The sequence below is a fragment of the Pinus tabuliformis genome, chromosome 8, assembly GCF_031772625.1.
Source record: "Pinus tabuliformis cultivar Carrire ecotype Pingquan chromosome 8, CPIR1, whole genome shotgun sequence".
Lineage (NCBI taxonomy): Eukaryota > Viridiplantae > Streptophyta > Pinopsida > Pinales > Pinaceae > Pinus > Pinus tabuliformis.
In genome coordinates, this window is record NC_142294.1 from 1,397,293,138 (window position 1) to 1,397,306,797 (window position 13,660).

A 13,660-nucleotide genomic window follows, 5' to 3' on the forward strand; every position below is an offset into this window, starting at 1 on the left:
CAATATACATTGACTCTATACACTAGGACTCACCTAAGACATCACCATCGAGCCCCACTCTAGCTTTGGGGTATACTTGGGAGAAAAACTCTGCTAATTATTTGATGTTTAGGAAAAACATAAATAATTAGTTGAGGTTAAAAAACTCCCTAGAGTGAAACTCTTTGCTGAAAATTCTTAAGTTTACCTAGGTGTGTTACATGGCTTTATAAACATACTAGAATCATTTTTACAATGATGACCCATAGGGCTGCAAAATTTGGATTGACAACTTTGACAAAATTGTTGAAAGATGATGATGATCTCTGGATGTCTGACTGCTCGAACATGATGGAATGCTTTGAAAAAAATGTGCACTACTATAATATCGTTGATACAGAATGGTCAACATGAGGTAAGATGTTATGGTCTCCGATTTGTTCATCCTGATGCTGTTTAATTTTTCCCATAAGATCATCTTCCTATTTTCATTTGTGGTTTGATAAAGAGCGGTTAGGGCTACCCACATCTGACGTGATGTATCCTTGCTTGATATGTGAGGAATTATGTGATCCCTCACATCATCCAAAATTATACCCATCCCCTTCACATACTTCTGATTGTGCTCAACTGCTTGGTTTGGATTCGAAGGAACCTGGATATCTGTGTCCACAAAATTCGACAAACCATTCATTTTTAAAACTATGGTTATCCACTGCTTCCAAGGATCGAATTTAACGACCGCATCCAACTTGTCTTCTATCTCAAACTATTTAGTGATACCACCTCACAAATCGACTTGGTAACTTGGCCACAAAACTGCAACTGCAAAATTTAAAAATAATTTTGTTGCTGTGAAAAGAAGAATGTCATTGTTGCAAACCCTACTGATCTCAAATCTCTCTTTTGGAGTTTTCTAGAGTTCTGATACCATGTTAAATCTCCTAACACTAGCCCAAATTTATTTTCTCACAACAATTATTTATTCCCAGAAATTTATTTTATTACCCAAATAATTTTTGAATTGTTGAAAAATAAAATCGATAGTATTTTAACTTCTATTCTTCTAGAAATTTATATGCAGTTGAAATAATTACAAAGAGAGATCAATCACACATTACAATACATAAATACCCACAACAATTCTCCTTCATTAATTAATCTTAGGAAAATTAGAGTTTCAAAAGAAATTACAAGGAAATATGCATTGATTGGAACCTACAACTCGACCCCACTAGAAGAATTCGGCCCTAGGAATTTTGATGCCATTGAAAATTAGCCTCCGAAGAAATTCGGCTTGGAGAATTTTGTCTCACCTCTCACCAACAACTCAGCCTTGTGCTTTCCCCTCGAATAGAGCCTTTGTGCCTCGGGAAATTTGGCCCTGGAAAGTTTGCCTCTCCAACAATTTGACCTCCTCCTCACTTCAACAATTCGGTCATGCAATCTCCAATAATTCAGCCTCCTGGAAATACTCCCGAATCAACCTGCACTCTTCCTCCTCTGCTCTACAGTCTAGCTGAGCCTCTTGCTCTAGAAAAAATCACTTTCTCCACTTGTGTGTCTTCACCACTCCCTTAGGCTATTTTTATAATCCTCATCAAGCTCAAATCCCTAACCCTAATGTCCCTTCTGGAAGATCTAGGAGATGAATGATTGAGATAATTTCTAAGTCACTTAAATAATTTCATTATTTATCCTTAGAAATTGACTTAATAGTCCACAGTAATTAACTCACTTTAATTATTGTACTTTTCCCAAGTTAGACTTAGGAAAGAAGACATAAATCACTTACTCCATAAAGCAAGCACCTGAAGAGACAATAAACCATCTTCTACATGCTAAGACACCAAGCCTATACATAATACCTTCCGAACCTACCACAAGCTTCAACTAAAGTTTCATTGGTGTCAGAACTAAGTCAGCATATTGTATCATTAAAAGGTCCAAGTTGCAACACTTTGGAATCTGGACATTTAGTTGCCATGCCTACCAAATATTCTTGAGAATACATGAGTCTGAAATTTTAAAATACCGTCTTCACTTCTTTAGTATATGGAAAGAACTTAGCCTATACAGTGTAAGCAATTTTATCAATACAATATATCAATTTTTCTGAGATGGTATATGTTTCAATTTTTTATTACAATTCTGTGTTATCCCTATTTTCTCTGAACTGATTTTCTTACTAATATATTTTCAGAGGCTGCCAGTCTAGTTTACAAAATAATATTGATGTGATTCTCTCTATTGTCCTGAGGAGCGAATTTGAAAGGGACATTTTATTTAGCTATAGCCACTATAGAGATTTTTTTCCTAAAGTTTGTGTTAGAAAAACGATACATCTTTTCTGGAAAAAGTAAAACTTGATTGTGGTAGGTAAGCAAGTCTGCAGTGTGCACCAATGTTGTCAGACTTGGACTCTTTTAAGACTCAGCTGGACTGTGACTTGGGAAGATACGACAGACTTTTTTCAGACTCTTCCAGACTTGGTAAAGAGAAAAAAATACTCAAAATATGTGCTAGTGAGTTTCAGAGGAGTCTGGAGAGGTTTAGAGGAGTGGCAAGTCGAGAGTATGACAGAAGAGTCTCTAAGGGTTACTCTTTTCAGCAGTGACCTGGCAAGACTCCGCAAGACTCAGGAGTCCAAAAAGAGTCTGACAGCACTGCTCTGTACATTACAGTCATTGCTTGTATTGAGATTAGACTAGCATAGATCCATCTTAACCCCAGATCCATTAAGCACTGAGAAGGATAAAAATCCTAGGTAAAAACCTCTTCTTGCTTAGAAAATTTGGGATTAAGATAGATCTACGCTAGTCTATTTATTTTTATGTTAGTGTTCTTTTGACATTAAAGGTTGGATGTCAAACACTTTTCCATTTTAGTCTAGGCATGTTACATTACATGGTGCGACATGTCTCATTCACTCCAGGCTATAGTTGTGCTTTCGCTTCTCTTGGTAAAATTATTTCTCAAAGATGTCAGGAATTAGATTGTTGCTTGAAAATTTCAACCTGGTATATGCAATTTCTAACATTGAATTTTTTGAAATTCAAAATCGCGCAGGAACGTCCTGATAATTGGCGTGAAAATGGCTTGCATGGTCAACGTGTCTTTGCAGAGGTGGCTTCTGCTATCTCAAAGTTTGAGAGTGTTACTGTCTGTGCTAGTGCGGCACAGGTTGATAAAATTATTTGCATCTGACTTTCTTTTCCTAGAAGATGAATTTCATACATTTTGGGACTCTTCCGAAGATCTGATCTTTGTTGAGGTTAACGAACTCTTTGCTCTTTAAATATGGTATTAGTCTTCCAAAAAGGATTTTCTAACGACGACTTTGCTTTATGCCCTTCTCTTGGAGTGAAGTGGGATAGTGCACGGGCTCAGCTACCAAAAAACATTAGGGTATTGGAGATGAGCATGAATGATGCTTGGTTTAGGGACATAGGACCAACTGTAAGTTTAGATATCTCATTGCTTCTCTCGAAGAAGTATGCTAAGATATTCCTGGTTCTGCATAGAATTGTATTCATTGGTTCTCTTTTCATCTTAGTCCTAAGATGTATAACCAGTCTGACGATTCCAAATGAAGTTTGTTGTGTATGATAGGACTTCAAGTGTTGCGGGTATTGATTGGAAGTTCAATAGTTGGGGTGGTATGTATGCATTCTTATGGGTCATCTTCTTTTCATTTGTTTTACAGTTTTTTAAGTATAGGGGGCATTATTTTTTTTTTACATGTTTGGATCAGGTTATTTCCTCTTGAACAGGAAGTATGATTCTTTTGACAAAATTATCTCTGACTTGACTCATTATTTCCATCTCTTATTAATATTTTTTTCTATTGAAGATTTATACAAGATGATGTGTCTACAGGGGCTGAAGATGGCTGTTATAAGGATTGGAGCCTTGATAGCCTTGTTGCTAGAAAGGTAAAATGCGAGAAGCTAAGCTTGTCCATTCATTTTCTTTTGAAAGGCAAATAGTGTTACATTATTAGCAGTGAAAATATAAGGTGATGAAATACATATACATGTGAAAGTAGTTCATATTAGTTTATGGATTGTAAGGCTGCTGTTAATTATGCAGATCATTGAAGTTGAGAGGCTTACAAGATTTCCACATTCCATGGTCTTGGAAGGGGGTAGTATTCATGTCGATGGAGAAGGCAAGTTAGTTTATTGTCTCTCTCTTTCTCATGTTTGCTAGGGAGCTACCACCTTCTGGTGCCTCAGATGTACATGCTAGTTTTAGTGTGGAAACAGGAACTGTCATCATTGCTTGCTCAATTCTTTTGTAGGTTCTCGAGTATAATCATATCTTTCATTCCTAAAAGTTGTGTGGAAAGTTCTTGAAGCCATGTTAATTTATTATTTTATTTGGCTTACAATAGGAACTTGCATCACGACAGAAGAGTGTTTGCTTAATCCAAATCGCAACCCTCACCTTACAAGAGAGGCAATTGAGCATCAATTGAAGCAATACCTTGGGGTTACCAAAATCATTTGGCTTCCATGGGGTTTGTATGGTATGCTCTGAATTCTGTTGTGGCATTTTTCAAATATCTTTATTTGTACAACCATACTGTGCTTTTCTCATTTTCAAAAAGCGTTTATTATTTGGATCTAGAATCATTTGGTTGGAGACATAATATAATAAATTGCATTGATGGTTATTTAATTTCATTGGAAAATTTGCAAGCTACTATCCAGAGTTAAGATAAGATGATCTGACATCTGCATATAAATTGAATCAAATGGAATAAAAAATGGTTAAAAGGTAAGAGATTGTAACTATTAATGTAGTGAGAGGTCTTATCGAGTAAAACTGAGCTTGGCAAAAGCAAACTCATATCTTAACCATTCTGTACATCGATAGTGAGCTCAGGTTTGATTGATAATAGTAGGCACCCATTTTTTACAGCAGGTGAGACTGAATATTTTGAAAAAGAGGAAAACTAGCTTCAATGTGATGTCTTGCTTCATCCATAATGCCTTGGAGAGATCTTATAACTATTTAAACATTCTTGTGTATTCAGCACGTCAAGAGTGTTTGGACTTGTGCAAGAATACTGTGCGTTGAACAGAAACGTGTGCTGCATAAGATTGTCAGATTATAATGTTTAAGAATAATGCTTCCTCCTAAAACTATTTAGAGCTATGATATCTTGTATCTGCTAAAAAATGTTTCCAGGCCTAAATTCTTATTTCCCATGGAATCACTCTTAAGGATGCCATATTATTAGAAGATGTGAATTACTTCTGCTCATTTTTGGGTAGCTATACTTATTATTTTTTGCAATTTGCAATCCATACCATCTGTACCTTTTGTGGTCTTTGATTAACCTTTGTTTATTAGAATAAGGTTGTCAAGACTCAACATAATATTCATTGATGTGAATTAGATTGAGGATGACAAAGTCCAGTATTTCATTGAAATGATAATTTAGAAAAAGGGTTCTAACATCTTGAAACACGCTCCCCTCGAGGTGATGTCTAGCAAATATTACATCATAAAGTTAAATCACCTAGGAAAATCCCACAAAGGAAACACAAATCATCCCAACATAGCAACATCAGAAGAGAAAGGGACAAAGAAATGCTAACCCCATCTAATCAGTGTGTTCCCCATCACACATCCAACACATGAGGACCATGTAGAAAACCCCATCCTAGTGACACCAACATCATACATCAACACACCACATCGCTGAAAACATCAACAACATCATGAAACATCTACCACCTAACATCATCATCCAACCCCTTGGGGGTCTAGAACCATTCATATCCAAGACAGACGTATATACCAAACCACCATAATGAGATAGGATGCCCCACATCCATGAAAAGTGCAACCAATGGTTAAGCACATGTGAGAAGACCACCAAGCAACAAGCACAATTGTCTGTTAAATTTTGCAGATTTAAAATTTAATTTATGAGATCATAAACCATAGAAGACTGTCAATGAACAACAGGACACAAGATTTGGTCCACGACCAGGGAAAAAACCCACTGTGGGGGAAAACCCTTTTAAAATGCTCTTCTATTAGATTGTCTTCAAATGTTCAGCAACATTACCCCTTTTCAAACTAGGACAAATCTTCTGAAGTGTGAGACCTGATCACAAATGCAAAAACTGATGCAAGGGAGATGTTGATTTGGGGTAGCATCGGATGTGCTTTAGTCATGAAAATTGGTGGAGAGGTTAAAGCACATGAGATCTCCAAGACCCAGAAATGGGTTGGACAGATTGTACCCGGTTTGGGAGATATTAAATAATTAATATTTTTAATGGAGTTCTTAAGTTTAAACTTTGAAAAAATAAAATATTAATGGGTATTAATATAAAATTGGGTTAGAAGGTTCCAAAAGTCGTGGATCAAGCCAAATCTAATCTTAGCCATTGATTAGAGATTTAATGAGATAGGATGCCCCACATCCATGAAAAGTGCAACCAATGGTTAAGCACATGTGAGAAGACCACCAAGCAACAAACACAATTGTTTGTTAAATTTTGCAGATTTAAAATTTAATTTATGAGATCTTAAACCATAGAAGACTGTCAACGAACAACAGGACACAAGATTTGGTCCAAGACCAGGGAAAAAACCCACTATCGGGGAAAAACCTTTTAAAATGCTCTTCTATTAGATTGTCTTCAAATGTTCAACAACATTACCCCTTTTCAAACTAGGACAAATCTTCTAAAGTGTGAGCTCTGATCACAAATGCAAAAACTAATACAAGGGAGATGTTGATTTGGGGTAGCATCGGATGTGCTCTAGTCATGAAAATTGGTGGAGAGGCTAAAGCACATGAGATCTCCAAGACCTAGAAATGGTTTGACAGATTGTACCTGGTTTGGGAGATATTAAATAATTAATATTTTTAATGGATTTCCTAAGTCTAAACTTAGGAAAAATAAAATATTAATGGGTATTAATATAATACTGAGTTAGAAGGTTCCAAAAGTCATGGATCAAGCCAAATCTAATCTTAGCCATTGATTAGATTTAATGAGATAGGATGCCCCACATCCATGAAAAGTGCAACCAATGGTTAAGCACATGTGAGAAGACCACCAAGCAACAAGCACAATTGTCTGTTAAATTTTGCAGATTTAAAATTTAATTTATGAGATCATAAACCATAGAAGACTGTCAATGAACAACGGTACACAAGATTTGGTCCAAGACCAGGGAAAAAACCCACAATGGGGGAAAACCCTTTTAAAATGCTCTTCTATTAGATTGTCTTCAAATGTTTAACAACATTACCCCTTTTCAAACTAGGACAAATCTTTTGAAGTGTGAGATCTGATCACAAATGCAAAAACTGATACAAGGGAGATGTTGATTTGGGATAGCATTGGATGTGCTTTAGTCATGAAAATTGGCGGAGAGGCTAAAACACATAAGATCTCCAAGACCCATAAATGGTTTGCACAGATTGTACCCAGTTTGGGAGATATTAAATAATTAATATTTTTAATGGAGTTCCTAAGTCTAAACTTAGGAAAAATAAAATATTAATGGGTATTAATATAAAACTGGGTTAGAAGGTTCCAAAAGTCATGGATGAAGGTCCAACGAGAAAAGTATAAGAAGAGGCTTGAGGGTCAGTTGGAGAACACACTGTTGTCGCGCAAACTGACACGACAACGCTCAGACGGGGGCTGTCACTCCGATCCCCGGTCTCTCCGTTTAAGCCTGTCTCCCACGGCTAAGGGGGGTAGTCCCTGGAAAAGATTGAGGCCAACTACCAAGCAGTTGGGCTGGGAGACGAGATGCACGATTGAAATACGCACTAAAATGATTCGATGAATTGAGCAGACCAGTGCCTTAAGAGATCTAAATGATTACTAACTAGATGATCGAAGAACATGAACCACGACCAGCAATCATCAGATAAAGAGAGCAATGCTTTAAATATTCAGTAAAACCACAACGCTCATCAAATAGCGATATCCAGAAACTTAAAAGAAATGAATTTGCTTTGAATAACAGAGAAACCAGATATTAATTTCGTGCTCAGATCTCAGCGTGAAAGGTACAGCACAAAATGAAAAGACTGAAACTGGCAAACAAATTTTCCACAAATTTTTTTTTTTTTTTTTTTTTTTTTTTAAAAAAAAAGAAAATTTCTATACTAAAGAAAAATTTAAAATCTAGAACTCTAAAAACTCTAAATTTTTTTTTTTTTTTTTTTTTTTTTTTTTTTTTTTATATATTAAACAAAATCTAAAAAAAATAAAAATAAAAAAAAAAGGCAAATCTAAAAGAGATAAATCTAAAACTAAACTATATTAAAATTCAGAACTAAGACTAAAGCCTAAAATTTCTTTTTATTTTTTTATTATTTTTTTTTATTTATTTTAAATATTATAAAAATCAAATTTAAAATTTAATTACAACCAAACTAACGCTAATACATAAAAATTTAAAGAACTCTAAACTAAATCAAATAAAATCTAATTAAAAGAAAATCTAAAACATAAATTTAAACATTTAAAAAAATTAACAAACTACATTCTACGCCAACATATTACTCAAAATCTGAAATACGACATGCATAGAGAAAACGTAAGCAACAGGCGGAGGTATAAACCCACGGGACGCCGCGTAATGGCTTGACAAGGTAAAACAGCAACCCGAGATCACTATGGCGGGGCAAAAAAGAACTCACGCAGGCTGAAAGGAGGACGTCCAGGCACAGGGGACGGGTTCAAAGCACAGTCGATGGATGCCAGAGGATATTTGCGTGACAGTGCGGTGCTGAACGAAAGAGGAGCAACCAGATGCGTGAAAGGGGTCAGCTGAAATGCTGGGTTTTGAAAAAGGAATGCGTATTCCCTTCACACTGACAGCCAAAAACACAAGGAAACGGAACTTCAGGGACGCGTAAGTGTAACCACGCTCAGCCCAAAGAGGTTTTATGCAACGATGGAGGGCGTGGAAAAAGAAGAACGCAGGTCAAAACCACGACGACAGCAGGAAATGATTCAATGCAGCTGCATTAACGTTTTGCCTGAGAAATGACTCGTGAAAGATATATACGACAATGACCAAGCTCAGTACAGAGGAAAAGAGCAGTTAAATTCAACGTTATACCCAGAACAGAATTCGATTTTTCTTATGCCACTGACTGCGTTTTTTTTATTTTTATTTTTTTATTTTTAAAAGCTCGAAGCCGGCTCAGAGTTTAAATGCGTGAAACATCTTCAAGTGATGGCGGCAAGGGAAATTCGAGGATGCAAATGGACTTACGCTGGCTCTCAAACTGAAAGACGATTTCATATGAAACAGATATGCATACCTGGTGCGATGGTTGCTAAATGCAGAGGACGCTTGGGTGAATGCTCTTCTGTTGCAGAAGCCCTTTGAAAATTGCGTTATCAATGTATGCTTTGACTGATGAATGCAGCTTGACACCTTCAAACCCACCCACGCAAGAAATGCAGCCTCGTTGTCTAACCTTATAGCAGGATTGGAATGCCACGATTACTGTTAACGTGAAAACCCTTCAAAATTAACCTCAAATCAAAATTTTAAAGCTCTGGAACAGCCAGATTTAACCATGATTGCAGTAACATTTTCAAGATACCAAACATTTGAACTTTACTGTGAAATAAAGAAAATCCCTCATGTAAAACAGGAAATAAACCCTAAAAGATTAACCCAGGGCACAAACAGCTGGGCTCTGCACAGAACAGCCTGTGGGAGTCGGCTGGTTCAGCCCAGAACTTCCCCAAACGCCCACAAATAACCTTCACCTAAAAGTTTCCTGCACACCTCAAGCAAGCATCAGCAAACAAGGGCAAGAGATGCTGCTAGATTTCAAGGGAAAATGGAGATACCTGCCATTTTCCAGAAACCCTACAGCATTCAGACCCTAGCACGTGAGCAAGATACCTGTACTCACAATGCTCTGAAAAAAATCAGCTATTTTAACTGTTGAAAAACTGAAATATGCAGAAATTCAAACACCTCACAGCAGTTCCAGAGAGTAACACCAGCCAGTTTGAACCCCAAAGTCTTTTTATTAATCAGAAATCAGTTTACAAGAGAGCTTTCAGTACAGACTCACAGATCAGATCAAAATGAAAATGACCTCCTAAGACCCTACATAAAGGAAATGATCCCAACGGCTAGTTTTGGGTGATCCACAAAAATATTATTATTTTATTGCTTAGGGTTTTTGCTTTATGCTTTTTATTTTTTATTTTTCAAATTTTTTAAATTTTTTAAATTTTTTTTAATTTTTTTTTAATTTTTTATTATATATGAATTTATTATTTTTATTCATTAAATTTTTTTTTTTAAATTTATTTTAAGACGGATCATCAAACCCAGCCGTTGGAATCATCACCTAGCACCTAGGACCTAGGACTCATGAGGGGATTTACAACATTTTCAACCCTCAAGACACATTTCATCATGATTTTTTACAATTTTTACAATTTACATCTCAAAGGGATGAATCCACTTTAACATAGACCCTCATAGACCACCCAGATCTGCGACACAACTATAATCTAGCAGAGTAACACGCTAGGATTCTCCTAAAGTCCTAATGACGAAATGCATCCCGGCTTTGGGGTTGGGTTTGAAGGAAAACTCTGCCGATCCATGGATCGGTGAGACTAAAAACCTCCCGGGACGCAGATTTTCATTAGAAAGTTAGGTCCACCTAGGCAACTTTACATACATGACTCTGATCTGCTTAGATTATTTACAATTCAAACGTGCAGACTGGGTTTACAACAAAAATGATCAAGCTGTCGATGACTGTAGGCTGGCACGGACATGTCGCTCAGGAGCTATCCTTCTCTGCCAACAGGAAGGAGGTGTACTGCATGGGTAGTTTGACCAGTAGTGGTCAACATCTGGCTCTACTTGGGGACACGTTGCTGCACTGGTAGGAATGTGAGAATCCAGAATCTGCATCCATACAACACACAAATAAAAATAAGTAGCGTCCATTCCCAAATCATCATATGCATTAAGTACAGGAAAAATAAAAGCTCTTCATTTATTGACTAACTAATAACATGAAAAGTACATCTAATCCTAAAAACAGAAATAAAATGCTGAAAGGACAAGGAGTAGGGATAGAAATACAATACAAAAGATGCCCCATGGCATCAGATATCATCTCTGAAGAACAGCTTGAGCATTTGGCCGTTCCCTGGTAGATGAAGTGGTTCACCATCCAATCTGCTCAAGTGGAATGAGTTTGGTCCAGCTATGTCTCTAATGATGTACGGTCCCAACCACAAGCTGTCAAACTTTTTATGCTTTCCTGGTTTTTCATTTTTGCGATCCCAAAGTAAAACCATATCTCCAACCTGCAAAGATCTAGATCTAGAGCATTTATCAAAGCTTTTCTTAATATTAGATTGATTTTTACATGCAGTTTCAAAAAGCTGTCCGACGAGTCTCATCTAACTCCACAATCTGATCTATCCTATTCTGAACAACATCTTTATCAGTGGAAAAATTTTGGAGAAGCTGATAGGCTGGCAATTTTAGGTGCACAGGTAAGGTAACATCCAAGCCATAAACCAATTCAAAGGGAGATTTACCAGTAGATTTCTTCTTAGTAATTCTGTCTGCCCACAAAGCATACTTGATTTTGCTGTCCCAAGACTTCTTGTTATCTCCTACTATTTTCTTGATAATGGTTATGAGATTTTTATTACTTGATTCAGCCAAACCATTACCCTGAGGATAGTAATTCGATGAATGAGATAAGACGATGCCATATTTGAAACAGAAAGATGTAAACTCTGAAGAACTAAAAGCCTTGGCATTGTCCGTAGTGATTTTAGCGGGGACACCAAATCTAGTAATGATGTTATTCTCAATGAAATCCATAATCACCCTTTCAGTGGCATTCTTAGCAGGAATGGCTTCTACCCATTTAGTGAAGTAATCAGTAGCAGTCAAAATCCAAGAGTAGCCATTGCTAGAATTTTCATGGAACTTCCCTATGAAGTCCAGACCCCAATGCTGAAAAGGTGCCTCTACAATAACAGGCTGTAGAGGAAGGGCAGCAAGCTTCTGTTTCCCAGTGAACAGTTGACAGGCTTGACACGATCTAACAAACTTGTGCACATCAGAAAAAATCGAAGGCCAATAATAGCCAGCTCTCAGGATTTTGTGGGCAGTAGTTCTAGCGGCATAATGACCACCACAAAATCCTGAATGAAATTCGGAGATTAATCTTTTGGACTCAACATCGTCAACACACCTAAGCACTATGCCCTCTGGATTTCTCCATCCAAGGCCATCCTTCATAAGGCAGTACTTAGTGGCTTTTAGTCTAAGAGCCCTTCTTCTATGAGCGACTAAGTGGTTAGGACAAGCAAGATTTGTTAAGTAGTGAACTATGTCCTGATACCATTCATGCTCAGCTAACCTTCTTAATTCTGGTGAAGAAAGATCGTCAAGGCAGAACAAACCAAGAGTCTTTTCATTACTTTCAGCTAACATTTGAGCTAAACCTTGGCCTTTGATCAGCTTAGTGGGTCTAATCTCTAAATCATACTCCTGTATCTTAGTAACCCACCTAGCACGAGTCCCTAAGCAATCAGTTTGAGTTAATATGTCTTTAACAGCAGAATGTGGGACGAAAGCGATGATCTTAGAATAACCCACATAAGTTTTAAAATGCTTAAGAGACTTGACAAGGGAATAAGCCTGCTTTTCCATGGTATTGTACTTCAATTCGGAGTTTTGAAGCGCTCTACTCATGAAAGCGATAGGCTGCTCGTGACCCTCTCTATTCTTTTGAAGTAAGACACCGGCAATGGTATCCTCAGAAGCGAAAGAAAAAATCATGAAATCTTTGGAGTAATCAGGACTAACAAGGACAGGAGCCTTCGCGATAGCAGACTTGATTTCTTGGAAAGCCCTTTTGCCCTCTTCTTGCCAGACAAATTTCACATCCTTCTTCAGAAGACTTTGAATGGGCTTAGCTATTTCCGCATAATTCGGGATAAATCTTCTAATAAAATTTATCTTTCCAAGGAAAGACTGAAGGGACTTGAGGTTGTGCGGGAGAGGAATCTTTTGAATTGCTTCAACACGTTCAGGATCGACCTTGACTCCTTCCTTAGAAATGATATGACCCAGAAGTTTCCCTTCAGTTACCCCAAAGACAGATTTAGCCGGATTCAAAGAGATTCCATATTCTCTGCATCTATCGAAAACTTTCCTAAGGTGATCTATATGGCTGATACCATCTTTAGAGAAAACAGTAAGATCGTCTTGGTAAATTTCGATAATTTTCCCGATTAATCCTTTGAAGGCATAATCCATGGCCCTCTGGAAAGTAGCCCCAGCGTTTGTTAACCCAAATGGCATTCTGATGTATTCAAAAGTGCCCCATGGTGTTGTGAATGTGGTCTTGTGTCGATCTTCCTTTTTAACCCAAACTTGATTATACCCAGAAAAACCGTCTAGCAATGACATCATTCCAGACCCAGTTACTCTTTGCAACAAAGTTTCCATTTTTGGCAAAGGGTAATTAATAATTATCCTTCTTGCACGCTAGATTAAGGTTCCTAAAATTGACACAAAGTCTTATTGTACCATTCTTCTTCCTGACAATCACCAAATTCGAACACCATGTCGAATGCCTAGTTTGAGCGATGATTCCTGCTGCAAGCAT

The 13,660-nt window shown here is 37.1% G+C and overlaps 1 protein-coding gene across 3 annotated transcripts in view; it reads left to right on the plus strand.

The window, feature by feature from the left end:
- LOC149240775 (agmatine deiminase-like) overlaps positions 1-13,660 on the plus strand; it is a 227,341-nt gene that overhangs the window by 43,209 nt on the left and 170,472 nt on the right. For all 3 annotated transcript variants that reach the window (XM_089373816.1, XM_089373814.1, XM_089373817.1), the window contains exons 3-8: positions 3,049-3,162; positions 3,349-3,438; positions 3,575-3,638; positions 3,859-3,914; positions 4,072-4,150; positions 4,376-4,510. In XM_089373816.1, coding sequence (XP_089229942.1) covers positions 3,049-3,162; positions 3,349-3,438; positions 3,575-3,638; positions 3,859-3,914; positions 4,072-4,150; positions 4,376-4,510 — 538 coding nt within the window. The remainder of the gene's footprint in view (positions 1-3,048; positions 3,163-3,348; positions 3,439-3,574; positions 3,639-3,858; positions 3,915-4,071; positions 4,151-4,375; positions 4,511-13,660) is intronic.